At 46.5% G+C, this 25,428-nt stretch overlaps 1 protein-coding gene across 2 annotated transcripts in view; it reads left to right on the plus strand.

Moving 5' to 3' along the window:
* The window catches only part of CHST11 (carbohydrate sulfotransferase 11), a 312,538-nt gene extending 287,453 nt beyond the window's left edge, over positions 1–25,085 (plus strand). The window contains exon 3 of one of the 2 annotated variants that reach the window (XM_032285695.1): positions 19,990–25,085. In XM_032285695.1, coding sequence (XP_032141586.1) covers positions 19,990–20,844 — 855 coding nt within the window. In that variant the 3' untranslated portion in view covers positions 20,845–25,085. The remainder of the gene's footprint in view (positions 1–19,989) is intronic. The other variant, XM_032285687.1, reaches the window with a different exon arrangement.
* The last annotated feature ends 343 nt before the right edge of the window (positions 25,086–25,428 follow it).

Consider the following 25,428-nt stretch of genomic DNA (forward strand, 5'->3'; position numbering starts at 1 on the left):
ACCACTTGCAAGGCATGAGCCTTGGAACATGGAGTCAAGCCCTCTGAGCCTCGGGTGACTCAACTGTAAGTTGAGGGTATCTCTTTTGGGACTATTGTGAGGATTAACTGTGATGGTGACTGTCAAGTGCTTAGTGGGAAGCCTGACCCATTGCTTCCCACTAATTTGTAGTTTTCTCTTGTCTGGCCACCTTGGGATCATAGATTAGTGAATGATCAGTTGATCTGGAACCTTCTAGATCTTTCTGCTTCATTCCAGATCTCACATTGACCCTTTTGCCCAGTGCCTTCCTTGGGGCAGTGGAGGAAGACACAGAGTAGAGGTATTTCTGACTCCTCTTGAGAGATTGTGGTTTTGATGTTTTTTTTAAAAAAAAAAACCATAAAAACAGAAATAGAGGAGGGAGAATCCCCAACCAGGAAGTTTTGCAGGGAGGGCCTGGCTTGAGAATGTGCTGGGCAGAGGGAAGTGAAAGATGAGCCAGGCAGAAAGGAAGGGCTATGAGGCTGTCCCCTGGGAAGGCTGGGTGACCTGTCCTGAGCTGTCACTGGGTGCCTTTGTTCCCTGGAGCTGAGGGGCTGCCCTTGGAGGCGTCAGTTGCCACAGGAAGCAGATTCATTCATGAATCCCACCCTCCAGGCCTTGACACCACTTGCTTTTTTGAACCTTTCTGTTCTTTGCTTTGGCTTAGAGAATGCCACTTAGTGTATAAAAAAGGATCCCAGCGTCCCGCCCTGCTGGACCAGTGTAATTATGTCTGCTGCGTTTCCTTTCTGGAAGGCGTGGTTGGGGGGTGCTGCAGACTTCTCAGGCCCTTCGGGCTCATCCTTCTTCAGCAGACTGGCCTGCCCTGTCGTTTTGGGCATAAAGCCTGCGCAGGGACAGCCATGGAGTCCTTCCCCTTCCCCTTCTGACCACCTGGCTTCTGGGTTCACAGGGGTCCCTGCTCCCTCTCACCTCGAGGCTGCACTCCCTGCTCCCTCACCCCATCCCCTCTTAGATGGTCTTCAGCACCAGCTCGCTCCTTCCCTCTCTGCATGAACACTCCTTTCTTGGGAGAATCGTTCCCTACTCTTCCAATCTGGAATAGCACTCCTGTTCCACGCATCCATGGCACCTGTGCTTAATAAAAGCAGTGAGCATGCACTAAACACACACCCAGGCAAGGGCCTGGCCAGGCCTTCCTGACCTTGTCTCACACCCGCCCTGTGATGTAATGAGGCGTTTCCTGAGCACTCACCTGCAGAGGCACGTGTAACTCCCTCCTCTCATCCCATCTTTACAGCCACCTTTGAAGTGGTGGGGGGGCACTGTGTGGCTCGTTTTACAGATGAAGAAATAGAGACTTGAGGAGAAAGGCCCGGGCCTCATAGCTAGTAGGTGCCAGATCTGGGAATTGGACACCAGCATCTTCTCCTGACCACTAAAGTACACTCCAGCTGCCACACTGCACTGCCATCTTTTCTGTTCCTCATCCCTATTAGAATGTGTGCTTTCTCCCTGAAATCATATCTTGCTTCAGACTGGCCTCAGGCTGGGGCTGGTTGTGTAACTGGCAGTCTCCGGACTGATTCAGGCCAAGGAGGGAGCTGCTGCCAGGTGGCAGGGTCCCTGCTGAAGATGGAGGATCGGGCTGGGAGGTCGACAGTCTGCTGGGCAGGGATGAGGGGCGAGCTGACCAGCCTGAAGCTCATCCAGGGCAAAGCAGGACCTGCAGGTGGCAGGCGCTGTCAGCGGGAGGTTGGGAACCAATGCCTGTGTGTGCCAGAGGAGCCCAGGCAGTGGGTGTGAGTGAGGGCAGGCCTGAGCATTCTCTCCTTCTCCGCCTGGAACACCCTGAACTCATCATTTTTTGGGCTCCAACCAGGGGAGGCAGAGAAAATGAAAGGAAAAGTGACATCGGCCACTCTCCCTTTTTGTCAGCAGCTTAGGGCAAAATTCTGGGGAAGGTGAATGTGGGGGATTTGCTCATCTTTTCATGACCACGTTGGCCTGAATTTCTAGAAGGTAGAGTGACTTCTCTTGGCCAGGGGCTGTCATCTGCGTGCCAGGCATACAGCCAGCTATTTCTCATCATCACCTGTAACCACAGGAGGTCAGTAGCACCATCGTTCCCATTTTACAGATGAGAATGCTGAGATTAATAACTTGCCCAAGGTCCGCAGCCAGTAAGTGCTAGAGCCATATTTTAAGCCCAGGCTGTCCGGCTGCAGAGCCTGTGTTCTGAACCCCTCTGCTTGGCTGCGCCTTCATGCAAACAGCCACATAGCAAACAGCTCTATTTATTTTTCATGAGAAAAAACTTTTAACTGTGAATATTAATTGCTTGTCCATTAAGAGCAGCTGTCGGTCAAGTGACACAGTAAGTTCTTTGCAGACTTTATCTCTTTAAACCCCATAAGATCTAGTGAGGTTTGTGCTCTCATCAGCTTCTACTTTACAGATGAGGAAACTGAGGCTGGGAGAGTGAATGGCACTCTCCAGATCATGGGGCTGGTCAGGACCATTGCCAAATTTTAATCCAGATTGGTCTGCGCAACTCCAGAGTCTGACCTCCAGCCTGTGCTGACGAGCTTGCTCAACTTCCCAGAGTCCCGGACATCCTTGGCAGAGTAAACCTTTGTTCCTTCAAAGCAAATACTCTCCAATTTTGTTCAGCATTTATTTAATGAGATCAGGGAGACACTGATTTTCTATAAAAATTGTATCCCGAAATCAATGTATTTCATTTCTTCCACTTCATTTCAGTAGGGTCACCGGCCTTTAAAAAAAATCGCAGACTTTTCCCAGTTCTTGCCTCACTTTTCTTTAATTAGTTCGGAAATCAGGCCAGCCCAGGGGGACCCATCCCACGTTCCCTATTCTGGATAATAAATGGGTCGCTCACTTCTTTTTAGTTTTATAATTTCCATTGATCATAAATCTACATGTGTGGCAAAAATACTCCTCTGAGGTTGATGGAAGGTAGCAAAGATAGGATTTTTCATTTCACAGGAATGTTATGGTGCCCCACAGATGACACTGCCCGCCCCTCGCTCTGTCCTGGAATCCATCCCTGCACCTCCGACGAGGGCTGGGTGGATAGAAGGAGAAAATCCCTCTTTTTGCTCTGCAGTCCAGCAGCATGACAGAAAGGCATACTTGGGTTCCAGTCTTTGCTCTGCTGCTTCCTGGGAGTGGGTGGGTGAGCTCTCATCCCTGGGCCTCAGTTTTGCCATGTGAAAATCAGAGGGTGGCATCAGACGATCACAAAGCTATTTTGTAACTCTGAAGTTCTGGGTTCTGAGGCCTCTGAGATGTGAAATCATTTGAAAGCTCTACGAGCAGAAGAATGTTAATTCCTCTGGTGTCATCTACTTGAGGATGTCTTAGTCACCTCTGGGCCCCAGGTCTACATCCGTGCCTTCATGTGTGACTCTGTTGCTGGGTATCTATGTCTGCATGTCCTCGGCCATGGCCTAGGAAGCCACACAGATGCCTGAGTTCCTCAGTAAACGGCTGGTGGATTTAGACGTGCGTGTCCCTGTAGCGCTCCACGATGGTCTTCCTGCTTCACTTACACTGTGATTGCAAATGGGCCGTCCTTCTTGGAAGAGGAAAAAGGGTGAAGTGATAAACAAAATCTCCTTAGTACTCTGCAAAGATGTTAATGTGTTGCCACAAAGCTCATCACCCTTTTCTGAATTCTGCAAGTATTAGGCACCAAGTGCCTGGGACACAGAGGTACCTGGACCTTATCCCAGCCACCCTGGAGAGAGGGACGTGAGGTAAGCTCACCTTGTTCACAGTGACATTAACTGTGATCAGGATGGAGCAGCTTAAGACAAAGGGGTGCAGTTAAAGAGGGTAGAAATGGCTCCGTTGGGGCCCCAGGTTTGGTGGTGGTGGTTGCTGGAGAGAGGAGGGTGTCTTCTGGGCAGGGGTGGAAGAAGGGCTTTGGAGCTCCATCTGCAGAGCCAGCTCCACCCCTCCTCTTCAGGGAGGACCAGCCTTCCTCTCACTGGAAGCATACAACATACAGAAACAAAAGGCCCAGAGAACGGCTCATGCATGCCGTTGGAACAATGGGGAAATGGGATATTGTTGAAATGTGCCGCTTGATTGAGAAATAAATGGACCTCTTTGAGTGCCACTCAATCCATAGTTCAGTTACTGTGAAATTCCATGAATCCTTTACAGTCTGTTAATACATATTAATAGCTAATCTTGATATTGCCAGAAAATTGCTCTTCAGACCTCCAATTTGCTTAACAGCTGCCAATCTAAGTTGCTGCCAATCGCCTCTATCGGTCTTCTATGTCAGCAAGATATTAAGTCGCCATGAGCCAGGCATTTTGTGCAGATGACAATTGTGTTTGGCGTTCACAGCAGAACCCGCTCATGTAAAAGCGACGCTCAATCAGCAGTTCTCAAAGTGAAAGAGAGACCACCAGCCTCAGAACTAGCCTGATAGAATCACTACGGGGCAGCGATCAAGAGCAGGTTCCCAGGACAGCCAGACCCACTGAACCAGAATTGCTCAGGGTGGTGTCTGGGAACCCATGTTACATCAGATTCCCGCTGTGATTCTTACATACGCTGAACATAGAAAAATACTGTCAGGCGAAAAGCAAAGCAATGTTCTTGCTATCCTGCTGGGCACCTGGGAAACCACCCTCTGTAAGGTTTATGGTAGCTACTTCCTGAGTGCCTACTATGTGCCGAGTACCATGCTATGTGCTTTCCTTGTGGACACTCATCTAATCCTCAAAACAACCCTGAGAAGTAGACTCTATTATTGTCCCCATTTTGCAGATGGGGAAACTAAGACCTGAAGGGCTCAAGTGATTGGGGCGAAATAGAATATTCTGGTCAGTCTGGGAAAAGAACTAATGAAGCCAACTGGTTTGAAGAAGGGAGAGGCCGGGAGGAGATCCTGAAGGATGGTAATCTCCTGCCTCCCAAGAGCGTCATCCTCTGGGAGGCCCATCTTGGTGGGGGAGGGGTAAGCCTCCTGGGACTGCTCAGTGGACCCATCGTCCTCCTCCCTCCCTCCTGCCAGCTAGTGACTTCCAAGGACCCCAAAGCACCAGCCCGCAGGTGCTCAGCCTGCCTGCCCTTACTTCTGATTTCCCAGCAAATTCAGCCTCCCAAGCTGCATCCCTTCCTCACATTGTCCCTGTTCCGGGCCACCATTCATCGGAAAGCAGTTCAGCTTGGCAGCAGCCCTGTTCCTATTCCTGCACCCCTTCGGCACCCTGCCCAGGCCTCCGGAAGCCCAAACAGCTGATCTGTCAATAAGGTCCTTCCAGCTGCACCTGGCCTGGCTGAAAGGGAGCCCCGGGGGTACCACGCTGCCTCAGACCCAAGTCCTTCCTGGGCAGCCCTTGGCACCTCCCTCTCCGGCATGACTTCATTCCCCTCCTCCTGTTTCTTGGCCTCGCCAGATGGGTGGAAAGTGCCAGCGTCCTTCCCTCATCAAAAGCTGTTGCATTTCTACCCAGGGCGGAGAGTCCCCGCTCTTCTCTCTTGGCCTCCAGCCCCAGGGCTGATGCTAAGCTCCTGTGTGGCAGCCACAGGCTCTCTGCCAGAAACGTCCACCAGAAGATAAGGCGAGGGCTGCGGGTGTAGGCACAGGAAGCCCAGGCAGCCTCATTGGCCGTATTGTGACCCAAACAGTCCCTACTGTCCCAAAGTCATTCATGCATTCAACAAAGCTTTCAGTGTCCACTTTATATGAAGCACTGGGAATACAACGGTGAACAAAAATCAGTGAAAAGTACCTGCCATCGCTGAGTTAACATTCTAGAAGGGAGAGACCAGTAAACTAAGTAAATTGCGATAAGCGTGTTAAGAAGGAGGTAAGTGCTACAAAGAAAAGGGAAGCGGGGAAGGGGATGGGAGAGCTGAGGTTCCAGAGGGTTCTCTTAATATCTACCAGTGAGTGTGAGCCTTCCCAACCTCTCATGAGGACTCCCACTGTCTGGCTGGTTCCACCTGGTCTTTCTCTTGCTGTGAAATCTCAGGTTCCATTAACTGAGCAGGGGCAGCTGGGCTGGAGGCAGTAGGGGCTGAGAGCAGCCAAAAGAGGGCACCCCTTTACCATCCTCCAACACTTGGGGGAGGCGCCAACCCAGACAGGGATAGTTCGGCTCACACCGGTAAAATGATTTTTTTTTTTTTTTTTTTGAGATGGAGTCTTGCTTTGTTGCCAGGCTGGAGTGTGGTGGCACAATCTCGGCTCACTGCAACCTCCGCCTCCCAGGTTCAAGGGATTCCTCTGCCTCAGCCTCCCAAGTAGCTAGGACTACAGGTGCTCGCCACCACGCCCAGCTAATTTTTTGCATTTTTAGTAGAGACGGAGTTTCACCATGTTGATCAGGATGGTCTCAATCTCCTGACCTTGTGATCTGAAACTGCTGGGATTACAGGCTCACGCCTGTAATCCCAAAATGATTCTTTTGAATTGTAACTAACATTTAAGAATACAGAGATTTCACATAAAACCTAGTATTCTGGCCGGGTGCGGTGGCTCACACCTGTAATCCCAGCACTTTGGGAGGCAGGCGGATCACCTGAGGTCAGGAGTTCGAGATCAGTCTGGCCAACATGGTGAAACCCTGTCTCTATTTTTAAAAAAATTAAAATAAAAAACCTAATATTCTGACTTCTCTGTTTTTTAATTTACATTTTTTAAGTTCAGGGGCACATATGCAGGTTTGTTACATAGGTAAACTTTAGTAATGGGAGGTCTATTGTACTGATTATTTCATCACTCAGGTATTAAACCCAGTACCCATTAGTTATTTTTCCTCATCTTCTCCTTCCTCCTACTTTCCACCCTTCAAAAGGCCCCAGTGAGTATTGTTCCCCTCTGTGTCCATGTGTTCCCATCATTTAGCTCCCACTTATTAGTTAGAACATGTGGCATTTGGTTTTCTGTTCCTGTGTTAGTTTGCTAAGGATAATGCAGCCTCCAGCTCCATCCATGTCCTAGCAAAGGACATGATCTCTTTCATTTTTATAGCTGCATAGTATTCCACGGTGTGCATATACCACATTTTCCTTATCCAGGCTATTACTGATAAGCATTTAGGTTGATTCCATGTCTTTGCTATTATAAATAGTGCTGCAGTGAACATATGTGTGCATGCTTCTGTGTAATAGAATGATTTATAGTCCTTTGGATATATATGCAGTAATGGGATTGCTCAGTCGAATGGTATTTCTGTGTTTAGGTCTTTGAGGTATTGCCACGCTGTCTTCCGCAATGGTTCAACTAACTTACAGTCCCACCAGTAGTGCCAATAGTGTATAAACGCTCCTTTTTCTCTGCAGCCTTGCCAGCATCTGTTATTTGTTACTGTTTAGTAATAGCCATTCTGGCTGGTGTGAGATGATATCTCATTGTGGGTTTGATTTGCATTTCTCTAATGATCAGTGATGCTGAGCTTTTTCTTTCACATGTATGTCTTCTTTTGAAAACTGTCTGTTCACTGTTCACATCCTCTGCCCACTTTTTTATGGTTTTTTTTTTTTTTTTTGTAAATTCGTTTAAGCTCCTTATACATGCTGGATATTGTACATGTCAGATGCATAGTACATAAAAATTTTCTCCCATTATGTATGTTGTCTGCTTACTCTGTGGGTAGTTTCTTTTGCTGTGCAGAAAGCTCTTTAATTTAATCAGATCCCATTTGTCAATTTTTGCTTTTGTTGAAATTGCTTTTGGTATCTTCATCATGAAATCTTTGCCCATGCCTATGTCCTAAATGGTATTGCCTAGGTTGTCTTCCAGGGTTTTTATAGTTTTGAGTTTTACATGTAAGTCTTTAATTCATCTTGAGTTAATTTTTGTATACGGTGTAAGGAAAGGATTCAGTTTTAATCCCCTGCACATGGATAGCCAGTTATCTCAGCACCATTTATTTATTTATTTATTTATTGAGACAGAGTCTTGCTCTCTTGCCCAGGCTGGAGTGTAGTGGTGCAATCTCGGCTCACTTCAACTTCCACCTCCCAGGTTCAAGCAATTCTCTTGCCTCAGCCTCCCAAGTAGCTAGGATTACAGGCATCCACCACCACACCTGGCCAATTTTTGTATTTTTAGTAGAGACGGGGTTTCACCATGTTGGCCAGTCTGTTCTTGAACTCCTGACCTCAAGTGATCCACCTCCCTCAGCCTCCCAAAGTGCTGGGATTACGGGTGTGAGCCACTGTGCCCACCACCATGCCTGGCCCCCAGCACCATTTATTGAATAGGGAATCCTTTCCCCATTGTTTATTTTTGTCAGGTTTGCTGAAGAGCAGATAGTTGTTGGTGTGTGGTCTTATTTCTGGGCTCTCTATTCTGTTCCATTGGTCTATGTGTCTGTTTTTGTACCAGTACCATGTCGTTTGGGTTACTATAGCCCTGTAGTATAGCTTTAAGTCGAATAGCTGATGCCTCCAGCTTTGTTCTTTTTGCTTAGGATTCCCTTGGCTATTCGGGCTCTTTTTTGGTTCCACATGAATTGTAGAATAGTTTTGTCTAGTACTGTGAAAAATGTCAGTGATAGTTTAATAGGAATAGCACTGATTCTATAAATTGCTTTGGACAGTATGGTCATTTTAATGATATTGATTCTTCCTATCCATGAGTATGGAATGTTTTCATTTGTTTGTGTCATCTCTGAATTTTTTGAGCGGTAGTTTACAGTTCTTCTTGTAGAGATCTTTCACCTCCATAGGTAGCTGTATCCCTGGGTATTTTATTCTTCTTGTGGCTATTGTGAATAGGAGTTCATTCCTGATTTGGCTCTCGGCTTGACTGTTGCTGGTGCATGAGAGTGCTAGTGATTCTTGTACACTGATTTTGTGTCCTGAGACTTTGCTGAAGTTGTTTATCAGCTTAAGAAGCTTTTGGGCTAAGACGATAGGCTTTTCTAGATATAGGATCATCTCATCTGCAAACGGGTAGTTTGACTTCCTTTCTTCTTACTTTGATGTCCTTTATTTCTTTCTCTTGCCTGATTGCCCCGGCCAGAACTTCCAATACTATGTCTAATAGGAGTGGTGAGAGAGGGCATCCTTGTCCTGTGCTTGTTTTCAAGGGGAATGCTTCTAGCTTTTGCCCATTCAGTATGATGTTGGCTCTGGGTTTGTATTCTGACTTCTCTTGAGAAATTGAAACATCTTGAAAGACCAGGTCCCCATTCTCTAATGGTGATATCAGTAAGATCTATGTGGCATCTGCTGCCTTCAGTAGCCCGGGGACTTGGGTTCGTTCCCATATAAGGTACCAACTCCATTTCCTGATGGCTCTGGAGAGCCTTTGAGTTTGCGACTCTAATCCAGGTCACCCAATATAAACCCTGCCTACAAAAGAAGAACTTTAACTACTAGGGTGAAACAACCCTTTCTTATTGCTCAGCAAAGCCTGGCCTTTCCTTTCTGCTCATTTTTTTTTTTTTTTTTTCTGCCTACAAAGCTCCCAAGATTAAAATGGAGCTCAGAACCATTACTCCCCCATGCCAGTGTCAGCTAAGGCCAGTTGGGGGCTGCATCCAGAGGCCAGCACCAGGCCCTGGACCACCTAGAGCCCCCTACCTCACCTTCAGGGCTCAAAATGCTTTCCAGGCATGCTGCATTTTCCTTCTGCCTTCTGCCTTGGAAAGGAAGGGAAAGCTTCTGCAGAGACTCAGTTGTTGGTCCTTGCAGTCAAGCAGGTGCTTTCCTCGTGACAGATTATAATCCAGAGAAAACGATTTCCCTGACTATGTTAATATCAGTTAACATGAAATCACTTCTTTTCTACTTATATTTTGCACCAGGTCCAGACCAGGTCATTTCTTTAAAGTCCCAATATTTTTCTCCGTTCTTTTCTAAACCTAGGAGTTTTGAGCATTATGTAATTCTTAGTGCTTCCCCTAAAATGTCTGACACCTGTGGCCTTCTAGACCTTTGACCCCCTGGCTCTACTGAATGAAAAGTCCCCTATCTTAAGCCCGACGACCAGGAAGATGAAACTTACCCGCGATCATATGCAGGTCACCGCTCCAGTCCAGGTCTTTACTTTAGCATATGGCACCTGGCACTGGAGCCCCTGAAGTAGTGGGGTCTCACCTGTGCAGCCTCAGCTTTCCAGGAGCAATTAAATATAACATATCTCTGGGGCAGGTTTCCGGCCTCAGTGTTTAAAGCTCTCCAGTGATCCCCGTGAGCTGCTAGCATTGAGACCCATGCCATCAGTGGCTGCCCAGGAGCTGATAACTCCCAGGTGCATCTCCAGACCCTCAGGAGGCTGCACCATGCCTGTCTCAGAGCACAGTCTGCCTAGACTGGAACCCCAGACCCAGTTCCTAGCTCCCTGAGCTTGAGCAAGTTAATTATCCTCCCTGTGCCTCAGTTTCCTCATCCACAAGTTGAAAATACTACTGATCTCATAGAGTGTGAAGATCACCAGTAGCTGGTACATAGTAAGTGCTCAATATATGCTAGCAAGCATAAGTATGTTGCCCTTTTTTTGCTGTGGATGTGGTGTCTTCAGTGGTTCCTCATGACTAGCCCTTTTCATGAGAGTTTAGGAATCCTATACCAAAAGGAAATGTCGTATAATCAGAGCAAATCAGCTCATCGGGTGCTCCTCCCTCTCCCCCAATTCTGAAACAGACAGATGATGGCAGTGCAACTGAGATGCTGAAAGGGGTTTTGCATTCAGAGCTTTAAGTGGAGAAACTGAGGCTAGGACCAAGCAAACTGTTGTTAAAGGCAGATTCGGAAACCCCTCAGTCACTTGCTGCTTCCAGAGTTAACTGTTTCTCTGGGTCCATTTCCCTGCCTGTCTCCAGCCCTCTAGCCCCAGGCGGTCGGACAACCTCTCTTCCTCCCGTTTGGGTTCTTATGTCTGAGGGAAATTGCAAACACTGCAGAAGATGTTTTAATTTAAGGGAAACCAGCTCTTCTTCCTTTTAAGATGAAACGTAGTAAAATTTTAAAGACTTTTTCAAACAATCCCTAAATTTGGTTCTTAACTAATTAGGGTTGCCTTTTGTAAATGTCCAAATTTAAAATAGACATTTAAACGAGGATGCAGGACACAGCCCAGAGCCCGGAGCCATGTTCATGGTTTCCTAGAATCAGCCCTCCTCTGACCTAATTTATACTTTTGAGAGATCAAAGAGAGATGAAGGGACTTGGAGGCTGGGGCTGGGGGTGGATGTAGGAGTCCCTCGGCAACAGATGGTGAACCTGGATTCTGTGTTTTGTAATTAAGGATAGCTGTGAATTGGTGAAAGACGTTAGATTACAGTCATTTCCAAATAGTATAAAGCTGTGGTGCTGAAAGCTTGGTCCCGGGACCAGCAGCCTCAGCATCTCTTAGTGTTATATGGGTTGAATTGTGTCTTTCCCAAATTCGTATGTTGAATTCTCAACACCCAGGGCTTCCAAAGGTGACTGTATTTGGAGATAGGGCTGTTAAATGGGTGGCTGAGGACAAATGAGGACTTTTGGGTGGGACCCTGATCCAGTCTGACTGGTGTCCTTTTAAGAGGAAGAGACACCTGGAGCGCATGCCGGGGGATGGCCGTGTGAAGAGGCAGCAGGCAAGGCACAGCTACAGGCCAAAGAGGGACGCCTCAGGGAACGCCAGCCCACCCGGCACCTTAGTCTTCACGTTCCAGCCGCCACAACTGTGAGAAAAGGAATCTCTGTGGTTTAAGCCACCCAGTCTATGGTATTTTATTATGGCAGCCCTAACATTTGGGGACCTGCTAGAAATGCAGGTTCTCAGGCCTGTCCGACCTACTGAATCAGAAATTCTTGGGGGAGAACCCAGCAAGCTGTGTTCTAACAAGCCCCTCAGGTCATGTTCATGTATGCTAAAGTTTGAGAACCACTGGCATGAAGTGTGATTAGTACTCAGGGGTAGCCAGCCCAGGAGAGAATGATGCATGGTTGGAGTAGGGACTGGTCGGCTAAATATAAACTTTCTTTTAGTAGGCTCTGCAGTCTCTGGAAGAGTCCCAACGGACTCCTTAAATGGGACAGTGTGTGTGAAAGTGTTCCATACACACTGAAGCTTTCTGTTGGCCTTAGGTGGAAGTGAATTGTGGCATTATTCAGTCAGCTGAAGAAAGCAACCCTCTAAATACCCCAACACAGACAAACTGAATCCAAGAATCTCCCTCCTGCACTGAATTTTCTGAGTCCCTTGAAATCTTGTGCATGTTCCTCTCCAAACAACTGGAACGTTTCTCTTTTCTGATAACGAGAGCAAAGAGATTTAATCCTATTTCTGCTTTTGTCCCTGCAGCTAGGAAGCCCGCAACCAATTGAGATTCTAAATCCCAGCCCTCATAGTATATTTGGGGTTTTTTCTATTTTAATTTCATACTCCACATATGTCCTTTGTTATGGTCTCTTCAAACCCTTTTGAGAAAGAAAAAAAGAGGAGGGGAGAGAAAGGGATTTAAGAACAAAGACAGTGGTCTCACAGCTCAGATAATTGTCAGATCAACAAATCCTTTCTTTGTAAAACTGATAAAACTTGGTGGGAAAAGATGGGCGTTCTCTTGCTGATGAGGGAACAGGTTTTTCTTCATTAATGAGCGAGTTTTCTTCACTCTCTTGCCTTCCTGATGGCCCCAGAGCTGTTGGTCCCATGGGTAGTTCTGAAACTGTGCTCAGGGAACGTGTTAATTGCTGAGGGTTTATGACAGTTACAAAAGCTCTTCTGAGCCCTGGTGGAGACAGGGGGAGGATGGACGTGACATGACCAGGTTTACATTTTGTAACATTAGAAATCACTGTTTTCCTGATCACAATCTCTAACAAGCCATCCATCCTCTGAATAAATGTGGACATATCTGGAACACCCCAGCTGTCATCAGAAGTCTTTCCTGCCCCATTTTGACATTATGGCAAAGAATTCCTCTCTTCCTTCTGGCCTGTCCAGGGCTTTCCTTAATTCAGGTTTCATAAATCAAGGTTCAAGAAGTCCACAGATAGAACCCTCAGGGGTCTAGAGTTCCAGAGAAGAATTTTATTAATGGTGTGTTTTTATTTGGGTGATAAATCTTCTGAAACATGATTGTCCATTTCTGGATCATCAGGTCTGTTTCAGATAACCTGGTTCTGCCATATGAAGTCATGGTGCCTGTGTTCATTGATGTTCTTGGTGGTTCCATGTAACTCCATTTTTATTGTCTTGGACTAATTGGAAATTAGCAGAAAAGGGAAATATATGCATGATGAGCTTTTACCAAGTAAAGGTCAAATGAGATTACAGTGTTTTGGGTTTCATAGTAACTAGGAATGAGAAATTGGTAAAGAAACCAAGTCCTCATGCAGCACAGAAGAGGAAAACTCTGCTTCAAACACCCTGTCCCACAGCAGTCAGCGAGCATCTGCGTGGTTTCAGGCAGGGCTTTAGTTCCAGTAAACCAACATTACCCCTCATATTAATGTGATTTGAATGTTTGTGTTTATTTTGGACTTGTAGTTGTGCACCTAGTTTTATATTTGTGCACACTGTTTTGTTTGTTTTTGAGACAGAGTCTCGTTCTGTCACCCAGGCTGGAGTGCAATGGTGCAATCTTGGCTCACTGCAACCTCTGCCTCCTGGGTTCAAGAGATTCCCCTGCCTCAGCCTCCCCAGTAGCTGGGATTACAGATGCCCGCCACCATGCCCGACTAATTTTTGTATTTTTAGTAGAAACGGTGTTTTGCCATGTTGGCCAGGCTGGTCTCGAACTCCTGACCTCAGGTGATGCACCCTCCTCGGTCTCCCAAAGTGCTGGGATTGAAGGCATGAGTCACCACAGAGTCTTCCTGAGGGGAAACTGTGTGTGCCTTGTGGCAGGTGCACCATTTGTCCCTTAAACTGCTGTGGAGAAGAAGGAAATGGTGGAGAAAGAAACCTCCAATACCACGTTTTAAAGTCCCGCTGAGTTATTTTCTGCCTCTGCAATTGGATGTAAGATGATATGCTGGTGTCATTTCCATTTTCCTGCCTTTGTGGTCCTGAATGCAGTATTAAATGGCTTCCTACCTCCTTGGGGATTCAGGTGGCTGGCCAGAAAATTGTCTCCAACTGAAAAGAGCTTGGGAGGGTAGCCAGGGGAGATCCCTGTATTTCTCTGCTCATTTTTGTAACTTATTGCCTTCAAAATTGTCCTTAGCGATTCAAATGGCAGAACTGATGGGTCCCATTTCCTTCCTAGCCCTTTCATTTCCTCTAGCACAGTTTTTGTTTTGTTTAATGGCATTGCTTAATAGCCCAAGAGGCCCATGAATGCCTCTCTTAGGGTGATGAATATATCAGCTAAGGAGTCACGAATTGCAAAGGTCAGAGTTTTCCTATTCAAAATAAATATTAATTCAATCCAATGACCTAGGGCTGACCTGCAGCAAAATTAACATAACAGAGCTGGTGAAGTTTCTTTGAGATTCCTAGCTAGGAGTTCTTTTTCAGATTTTCTTTTCTTCTTTCATAAAAGAATGCCTACATATTAACCACCTACTTTGTGCCATACCTTGTCCAAATCTGTACTAGACTTGATCTTATTTACTGAACGCTGAAATGTACCTTATTTGTGGCAGTCACCACACCTGCGGGGTCGGTGGTACTATCTCCATGTTGCAAATAAAGGAACTGAGACTCAGAAGGTTAAGGCTCTTGCCCAAGATCAAGCCCAGATCTTCTCATTGCAGATCTCATCCTCACTCTACAAGTGCCCTAATACATATTCTCTTGTATACTGTTATCCTCTCTTTAAACTTATAATTTAGTACCAACTTGCTCAAAATTATCAGTTGAATAATGGACCTCCTCTGTTAGGTTCCCAAGGCCATCATAACAAATTACCACAAACTGAGTGGCTTAAAACTGAAGAAATGTATTCTTTCATGGTCCTGGAAGCCAGAAGTCTGAAATCAAGCTGTTGGCAGGGCCATGCTCTCTCTGAAGGCTCCTGAGGAATGGATCGTTCCTCGCCTCTTCCCAGCTTCTGGTGGTGGCCAGCAGCCCTTGGCATTTCTTGACTTGGAGACACATCATTCCAGTCTCCAGCTCTGTCCTCATGCGGCATTCTCCCTGCATGCCTCTGTGTCTCTGCTTTCTCTTCTTATAAGGATACCACCCACTGGGTTAGGGCCCACCCTCATCCAGTACAATCTCATCTTAACTCATTGCATCTGCAAAAACCCTATTTCCATATCGAATCACATTCTGCGGTTCTGGATGGACATGAATTTGGGAAGGATACTATTTGTCCCAGTACAGCTCTGTGAAAGAACGTTCTGATATTGATGAGCAATTAGGAAATTGCTTTTTTTTGTTTGTTTGTTTTTTATTTTTTATTTTTTTGAGACAGAGTCTCACTTTGTCGACGAGGCCGGAATACAGTGGCGTGATCTTGGTTCATTGCAACCTCCACCTCCCGAGTTCAAGTGATTTTCCTGCTTCAGCTTCCCAAGTAGCTGGGATTACAGGCGCCTGCCACTACACCCAGTTAATTTTTGTATTTTTAGTAGAGACGGGTTTCGCCATATTGGCCAGGGTGGTCTCAAACTCCTGATCTCAAATGATCCGCCTCCCATGGCCTCCCAAAGTCTTGGGATTACAGGCATGAGCCACTGTGCCTGGCCCGGAAATTTCTTTAACTACAGAGGGGTCTTCCTGTTTACATATCAAGTATTCCTACAGAGATTACTAAGTCATTCATTCATTCATTCACTCAACAATCACTTATGGAGCATCTCCTGTGGGGCTGGAACTTTTGTAAGCAGCGGGGGTACCACTGTGGAAAGGCAACATTCCTGCTCTGTGGTACCTCCATTTCACAAGGCAGACACTTTATGCCACAGTGGTGAGACAAGCATAGATCTGAGTCACACTCTCTGGCTCGAGTCACAGTTCTGCTTCTCACAGGACTTGCCATGGGCAGTCATTTTGCCTGTCTCCACGTGTTCCCTGGTTGACAGAATCAATGCCAAGACCACCATAGCTTACAAATGTTGGGAGAATCTCCTCAAGGGAATGAACAAGGAGTGCTCCACATATCGTTCTCCATCTGATTATTCATGTGTTGGTGCATCTGACGGATCCTCAGCTGTAAAATGGATATCCTAATAATCTCTGTTATTGCTGATGGCATTAAAGAAGTTGTCAGTGTGAAGCATGAAGGGCATTACCTGGCTCACAATGAGCACTCAGCCAGTCAGTGTTAAGTGTCATCATCGTCCTGATATATATTGTGCAGGGAGGAAAATTAGGAAATTCTGCAGCTTGCTTTTGATAATTCTTGGCAATATTCATAGTGTCACTTATACTTGGAGAACTAAAAAATAGCATCACTGGAGATTTGGATTGATGGAGTACCTATGGCCACTGGACATTGAGCCTTTGTGGCAAAATCTCAGCAAGACAAAACAATACAAGAATCCAGGCACTAAGGAAGAACATTCTGGAAGATTCTCTGTGGGACTCAGAAAAGAATGCATGGCCACCAGCTGGCTACCCTGGAAGAAATGGGGCTCTACTCACCATTAAATGTGGCCAAGACCCTGGCAATCAGCTAATCTATCTACCTCTTTCTACAGGCAAGGCAGGGGCAGCCTAGAGAGGAAGGAAAGGAAGAAATGATATTGATGATTTCTCTGCTGTGTTCAGGCCATGGAGTACACACCTCATAGTCCTCACACCAGCCTAACAAGGTGTGGGAGTGAGGATCTCCATTGCACAGGCAAGGCAACGAAGGCCAAGAAAGGTCCAGGCCCATATTTGGGTCATGATAACGTGGAAACTGGCTGAGTAGCCCAGTCCTCTTTGCGCATACAAGATCATTGCTCTGTCGGGTGCAGTGGCTCCCAGCGCTTTGAGAGGCCGAGGCAGGTGGATCACAAGATCAGGAGCTCAAGACCAGCCTGGCTAAGATGGTGAAACCCCATCTCTACTAAAAATACAAAAATTAACTGGGCTTGGTGGCAGGTGCCTGTCATTGCAGCTACTTGAGAGGCTGAGGCAGAGAATTGCTTGAACTCAGGAGGTGGAGGTTGCCGTGAGTGGAGATTGCACGCTTGCGCTCCAGCCTGGGCGACACAGCAGGACACCTTCCCCAAAAAAAAAGAAAAAAAAAAAAGATGGTTGCTCTGCCCTTTTTAGTGGGGATGAATTTGTAGAGTCTGTGAATAACCGGTCAGTAAATTGCCAGTTATTTCCAGTTGGGGAAACTCCAGGACAACCTGGTTTTACCAAGTGGAAACTTAAAATATATATAGTGCCCTTGCTTCTCTGGAATCCGGCTGAGGGTCTTAGCATCATATCCTGGCCGGGACCCTCAGCTCTCCTGTGTTTCAGCTCACCTGTTTCACTTATTGATTGCTGGGCAACAAATCACCCCAAAACTTAGTGGCTTAAGACAGCACTGATAAGTCATGTGCCACAGCTCTGTGTGTAGGTAATCGGGCAGGTCTGCTGGTCTCACCTGGGATCATTCACACCACTGTGGTCAGTGGATGGTGCTGGTCTGCAGTGCCCCAGTCTTCATCCTCCAGGAGGCTGGACAGGTCTTTCCATAGCATGACTGTCTCAGGGCAGCATTCCAATAGCGTGAAGGGTAGGAACCACAGGAGCCTATCTTCATAATAGACTCCAGAACGTGGTCATCACTGCTTCCACCACATCCTACTCATCAGAGCAAGTCACAGGGAGCCTCTTTCAAAGAGCTGAAGAAATAGAGTCTCTACTTCTTGATGGGAAGAGTGTCGATGTTAGATTGCAAAGGGGAATGGACATCGGGGGATACTAGCAACTCTTTCCTGATTTCCACCAGTTTTCTGTGAGGCTAAAGCAGTTAAAGAATCACCATACTCTTCACACATAGACCTTTCCAAGCATTGGTACTCTGTCTTTGTTTGCTTCCTCTCGAGTATAAAAATTTTTAGTGGTGATGGCTTGTAGTTCAGCGTATTGCTGGGAAGTTTAAACATAATATATTTAAATCACCTGTGAAGGTGCCTCATGCAGAGTAGCTCCTTAGTCATACTGTCTGCTCTGTCATGGTGACTATCACCATCCTTCGTCCTAGTGACCATAAGAGGAGATGGACATGGAGCTTAACATAGTGTGCAATGGCTTCTCCCTGGTAGCCACCATCATGTCCCTCAGGTCCCCAGAAAACTCGTTAGTGGCCCTAATTTTGGCCCATCCCAACGGCCCTGTGCACCTTTTAGCATAAATCGTGCAGACTGAAGTTCAAAGTTGGAAGAGCAGGGGCAGATTCTTGGGTTGCACTAAAGTCTTGGGCTCTATTGACTTGGCTGTCCAGGTCAAAATTGGGGGATTTCACTGATACAGCTGCATTCTCAGGACTCTAAGCCACCCACAGTCTGGCCTGGAGGATGCAGTGACTCTGGGGCTCTGAATCCATGTGAAGCAAGTGGCCACAGGTGTTGAGAGAGCCAAGAATGGCGTAGACTGGAGGGTGTGCTCTGAAGCACACTCAGCATTATGGGTGTTCAGTGCAGGAATGATTCTTCTACTTGTGTGGCAGAGGAGTGTGTGGGGCTATGAAGAATTGTCAAGCTTGGGGCCAGGCACAGTGGCTCATGCCTGCAATCCCAGCACTTTGGGAGACTGAGGCTGGCTGATCACCTGAAGTCAGGAGTTCAAGACCAGCCTGGCCAACATAGTGAAACCCTGTCTCTACTAAAACTACAATAATTATCCAGGCATAGTGGCATGTGCCTGTAATCCCAGCTACTCGGGAGGCTGAGGCAGGAGAATCGCTTGAACCTGGAAGGTGAAGGTTGCAGTGAGCCAAGATTGCACCACTGCATTCCAGCCTGGGAGACAGAGTGAGACTCTGTCTCAAAAAAAAAGAAGAAAAAAAAATTGTCAAGTTTGTACCAGCAGAGATGGAATGGAGAGGGGAGAATTCCAGATGGCCCCAGCCCAAGGAATGCTTGTGGCAAAAAGCAAAGAGTGAATTGTTGGTTTCTCAGGAGCCCCCTCCAGTTATGAAGGAGTGAGGAGTAGGAATCAGGCTGGAAAAGCAGGTTGGCACTGGGCTACGAAGAAGCCCAAAAGACCAGTGTATGAATGGGGGCTTGGTTCCGGGGGCTAGGAGGCAACGAGGACACCACCTCATCTGTAGCCTCAGAGTAACCATTCCATAGCCCTGCGCCCCCAGTTTCTCTATAACTTTAATCACAATTAATATTATCCATTTACATATAAAAGAAGGGCCACACTGAACTTTCATGAGTAGTGGTGGAAGTAAGGCAGGAAGCCAGCAATATGTGCCACCAATCTGTGAAGGTCTCTGAGTCTCTAGGTGCTGGAGATGCAGACGGTGGCAGAGCAGGGCAGACTGCCCTCCTGTTTCCTGGTCTAGGTGGACAGTGAGCACTGGTTTGTACTGGGAGGGACTAGCCTTTGGGGAGAAACTTTTGCTCTTAGAATTCAGAGGAACACACACACGTTCCCAAGCACTTCCTTTTCCCCTCTATTGAAGCTGCCAGCTCTCTGCCCTGGTGCCTCCTAGACTGTGAGTGATTTAGGTTATGTCTCTTAGCAGTGCTGAGCAGAGCACTTTATACATCATGAGGTCTGGATCTGTGTGTTTTGTGTGTGTGTGTTTGGAGACAGGGTCTCGCTCCGTCACCCAGGCTGGAGTACAATGGCACAGTCATACCTCAATGTAATCTTGAGCTCTGGGGCTGAAGCGATTCTCCTGCTTCAGCCTCCCAAGTAGCTGGGATGTCAGGTGTACACCACCATGCCTACTTAATTTTTAAATTTTTTTTAGAGATGGGGCCTCACTATGTTGCCCAGGCTGGTCTTGAACTTCTGGCCTCAAGCAATCCTCCTGCCTCAGTTTCCTGGAGTGCTAAGATTACAGGCATGAGACACTGCACCCAGCCTGGATACATGTTGGAATGGGTGGATTTATGATCTACTTGTAGCCAAGTGGAAATGTTCCAGGCAAGTTCTGAGTTCTTATTCCTCTTGTGTCCCCTCTGCAGCTGGAGCTCTCAAACACCGCTGTCCTACACCAGATGCGGCGGGACCAGGTGACAGACACGTGCCGAGCCAACAGCGCCACAAGCCGAAAGCGGAGGGTGCTGACCCCCAACGACCTGAAGCACTTGGTGGTGGATGAGGACCACGAGCTTATCTACTGCTATGTGCCCAAGGTGGCCTGCACCAACTGGAAGCGGCTCATGATGGTGCTGACCGGGCGGGGGAAGTACAGCGACCCCATGGAGATCCCGGCCAATGAAGCACACGTCTCCGCCAACCTGAAGACCCTGAACCAGTACAGCATCCCAGAAATCAACCACCGCTTGAAAAGCTACATGAAGTTCCTGTTTGTCCGGGAGCCCTTCGAGAGGCTGGTGTCCGCCTACCGCAACAAGTTCACCCAGAAGTATAACATCTCCTTCCACAAGCGGTACGGCACCAAGATCATCAAACGCCAGCGGAAGAACGCCACCCAGGAGGCCCTGCGCAAAGGGGACGATGTCAAGTTCGAGGAGTTCGTGGCCTATCTCATCGACCCACACACCCAGCGGGAGGAGCCCTTCAACGAACACTGGCAAACCGTCTACTCACTCTGCCACCCCTGCCACATCCACTATGACCTCGTGGGCAAGTACGAGACACTGGAAGAGGATTCTAATTACGTCCTGCAGCTGGCAGGGGTGGGCAACTACCTGAAGTTCCCCACCTATGCAAAGTCTACGAGAACTACTGATGAAATGACCACAGAATTCTTCCAGAACATCAGCTCAGAGCACCAAACGCAGCTGTACGAAGTCTACAAACTCGATTTTTTAATGTTCAATTACTCAGTGCCAAGCTACCTGAAATTGGAGTAAAGGGGGTGGGGAGAGGGAGAGAATCATGCTTTTTAATTTAAGATTTTTATTTGTCAAAAGAATTATATGGATATTGGGTTATTTTGTAAATTAATATTTCTTTGGGGATGATGCTGCGAGCAGCATAGTGAGAATTATTTAAAATCCTTCGTAGGGAAGGACAGCTGTCTTGGCAGGGGAAATAAGATGGGTCGTCCTTTGTCTGTAGAAGTGAATACTGCAACACTGTCTCAAAGGTTTCCTTGTGTTCTGGTGAATTCCATGAATTGTGCATTCCATAAATTCTAATTAATATTATTTATAGTTATTTAAACATGGTCTCATTATTTCTTTTTGTGGCAGCAAAATTCTAATGTCTTTCCAGAAGAAATCTGTTTCCTGCTTTGCTTGCTACAGCTCATTTGGAGGCATGAATGTTCTCCTTACTAACCTCTCATGGAGTCATGTGATAACAGCCATTGTCATGTGTACGAATGCCACCGTTCTTGATTTTCTGCTAGAAAGAAGTAGGTTGCTATTGCACTTAGAGGCGTCTTTGCAAGGGACTTATACCAAACCAATTTCAATCGACCTGAAAGTCCCTTGCACTAAAGAAATGTGATTTTTTTTTTTTTTAACTCAAGGAGAGAGTTGATTGTAGCAGTTTTTCACCAGAATTAGTAATCTGATAGAATAGGCTTTTTTAACAGGAATTCTAAGCTGGCAGTGCCAGTTGTAGTGAAGGTAAAGTTGCTGTTGCTTTATATTCAACAAGTATTTATTAAGCATCTACTATATACTAGGCCCTGAAGATAGAGTGTTGAACAAACCCAAGAGTCTTGGCCCTCAAAAAGCTTTACGTGACACAGAGCATCCAGTTTGACAATTAGCAAACTCTTGATATTCATGGACTTGACATGACGTTTGGACTATTCATGAGCAACACCAGAAGGTCCATGACCCCTACAAATTTGCATTTTTCTATGGCCCAAATTTGAAAACCTCACATTCGGAGCAGGCCACTTATTTTTGTGAGTGATTCCAATCTCATTGCCCAACAGAAAAGATGCTAAAAAATGTTTCCTATCATGTGCCTGCTCCAATTGATGGGTAATGTCTGCCTTTAAACCCCAGAATGGATTCTCCAGGCGCAGTGTGGAAGGGTACTGTGGTTGATTAGCAATGTCTGCCTTGGGTGAGGAAAGGGGAACACTCCTCAAGTGCCTCCCACTGTCATCTCCATCCAGCCCAGCACCACATCCCCGTGTAGAAGTGTAGTCTTCTACTGCTTGCCACATACAAGTGTGAAATGCCGAGGTGAGACTCGTACACTCGGGGATTTGCAATGGTTTTTACCCCTCATGAAGGCCAGAGGTGGACTATTTGTACACATATGCACATGAAATACCCTCTCACGTCCTCCAGAGGCTGAAAGATCATCAACACCTCGGTAACTGCCATGCATGAGCAAAAAGGACAGCCTTCCATGCTCTTAATCCATGCCCCATTTCCTCTGGAAGGCTGGAAACTTTTCATTTCCTGTTCCTTGCTAATTAACATCTAAACACGCTTCTCATTTCCAGCCATTGCCGATGCTTCTTGGTTGAAGTTTGAGCCACATCCCTCTTACAGCTAGTGAATGAGTTGGTAGCAGATACTGTATATATTAATAATAGTTTTAATAATACAGGAGGGTGGGATGGGGTGTGGGTAAGTTTTGCCTTTTGTTTTGTTTTTGATGCAGTATATAGTGAAGGGGTGAGGATATTCTAAACAAACAAAAAATGAATAATTTATTCACAGAAACTATTAAGATTGTATTGTAAAGCTCACAGCAAGCTCAGTGGGCAGCAGCTGCAACATCTCACTGGGGAAATTATTTTATTTAACATGAGTGAGATGTGCGCCGGAGAAGGCAGCCGAAGCTATTTATAAAACGTGTACCTTCTTCCGAGCTCTCTCCCCTTTGTGAAGGGCACAGCAACTCTACCCTTGATGGATAGAGATTTATGCAATGTGTTTTACCAGGTAGAGTGACAGACCTTGGCTGTCCCTGGAATTGAGAATCTAGACCTTATTTCCAGGCAGGGAACACTGTCCTCAGAAATGGGACTTCCGATTATGAAACAAGGTAACCAACATCTTCTAATACATACAGAACACAGGTTCCAGGGCGCATCGGGTTGGTGTGATACAGACTAGGGTTTTGTGGTCAAATATGCTTAAGAAACAAAGTTAAGTCAGTTTCCTTTCTGCAGGACTTTTCAGAGCCTTGAATGCGTGCTGTGCATGGTGAATACCCAAGAACAATCCTTGAGTCTGTAGCATTTCCTGAACTTACATGACGAGGATACTCTCTTTTGCAGATCACCCCACAGAGTTCGGGTTCCACCGAATATACTTTGCTTAGGTTGATTTAGCATATCTGAGGTCTTCAAGGATGAAAACTGCCACCCCAACACCCTTCCATTAAAAAAAATACAAAATAGCACCACAGTCTTGTCTCCATCTGGTTTATAGCAACAGAGGTACTTTATTAAATGAATTAAGCTTTTACTTAAGTGCAATGGTTCTAATCCTGGATACTGCCATGGACTACGATTCCATCCCTCCCAGAGGGAGTGGAGGAAGTCTTGGGTGGTGTGGACAGAAGGAAGAGAAAAGAGGACAAGTGGGTATAGAGCCCAGGGTGGCTCCCTACTCCTCAAGCTCAAAAGGGTGCTCAGTGGGAACAGATGATCTCTGAGATGAGATGAGTGCTTCTTCAGTTTCGTAGTTTGGAATCATTCACTGTGTGCTTTTTGGGATTTTAAATGGAAATTCACATAGTTTTGCATTTCTGTGTCCGTCTTTGATCGGTTGTGCAAGTCTGCTCACTGTCATGTGCAGATGGCCTTCTTTCATCTGGCTTCTCTCTCTTAAGTGAGAAAGATTGTCCTTCAGGGGACATGACATCAATAGGCTTCTGGAACGAGGGACTCTCTCTCCCCATGTTTTGCTTGGTGTTCACATTTTCTTTTCTAATGGCATTGAAACTTTAAAAAATATGGATTCAACTGTTTTTGCAACATGTAGAAAGTATTCTGTGTCCTTGGTTAAAGAAATCTGGTGAAGTGTGCCTGAAAGATGAAAGTTTGTGTTTTTTACAGAGGACTATTTGAAACTGCTCTCTCTGCATGCTTAGTTGGAGAAAAGTACAGGCAGGCATGCCACCTCCCAGCCGCTTCTCAAAGGTGCTGCTGTGTCTTAAAGACCAGGTACAGGCAGGGCAGTATTTGCAAGGACATTCCTGCTTGCTTTATCCCGTTGGTTGGAAAGCTCTAGATGATTCCCGCAGCTCCTCCAGATCCCCGCTCCCTGCCCTCCCCAGCTGGTCTGGGAAGAAGGTGATCTGCTGACCTGTGGTGTCTCAGAGGGGACGTTCCTCCTCCCCACTGTGCACCAGGCGAGCTGCACCCACCTGCTTGTTCAGGATGTGGATGCCACAGGAGAGCAGTGGGCAGTGGAAACTGCAGTTGCACCAGTTCTCCTGGTGGCGAAGGCATGGAAGCACAAGGGTCTAATCCATGCTACTAGAAAGCTCCACAGCAAAGTGTACGGGTCCCATGAATGGTTAACTGGTGGGGTCTGGACCAGTGCTGAGACAGTGTTGGCAGAAGAAGCAGAGGCACTCTGCTTGCTTTCCTAGTCAGTCCTCCCCTACACACACACACACACACACACACACACACACACACACACACACACATCTCAGCTGCCCCATTCTGTGCAACCCCAGTGACCAAATCCCTTCCTTCCTTGCCTACTTCTATGTCAGCAGGACTGAGCGCGTCACTCCCCCGAGTTCCCACTACCCGCGTTTCCTCCAACCTTTTTCCATCACAACCAGTTAGAACCCTACAGGCAACAAGGCCTTCCAGAATCTGCTTGACCCTTGGCTGAAAACATGCAAATTTCAGTCTGCTTCACTTTGTTAGGTCCAGAAGGAGCTGCCCATACTACTTTCTTATGAGCATGCTCAGTATGACATATGGACATGTAATTTCACATCTTCGTGGAGTGTGATTTTCTTTTTTTACATATTTGTATGCAGTAGAGGGCCTGTTGTAGAAAACTCTCCCTGTATCTTGCTGTACTGTTAAAGAAAGCTGAATTCCACATTGCCAACAAAAGCGTGAAAAATGTTCATGAACCTTCCTCCAGGAAAAGCCATTCAAGCCTGATTATTTTTCTAAGTAACTTCAATTAAATTGAAGAAAAAAAGAAGCTGCTTTCTGTGTATGGTTTGTTCATGGCTCATTAACAGAAGACTATAGGGGTGGGGTGGGCTGTGGGCCTCAGCATGTGGGGGGCCCTGCTCATGTGTATCAAAGGAGGGAGATGCTGGCTCCATTGGCCAACTCAGCCCTGGTAAAAACCTGGTAAAAAAGATCTGAATTCTTTCTGTTTGTTGGATGAATGGAAGCTTTTCTTCATTCCATTTTTTCTATAAATTCTTTGTAGAGTAATGCATTAGAAGGTCCACTGTGATCACACAGTTCTACCACTCGTGAAAAGTAAGGCCATGAAGACTGTCAGAGGGTAAATGGCTTTGGTGGCAGAGCC

The sequence above is a fragment of the Sapajus apella genome, unplaced genomic scaffold, assembly GCF_009761245.1.
Source record: "Sapajus apella isolate SASKATOON/1434 unplaced genomic scaffold, GSC_monkey_1.0 scaffold2, whole genome shotgun sequence".
NCBI lineage: Eukaryota > Metazoa > Chordata > Mammalia > Primates > Cebidae > Sapajus > Sapajus apella.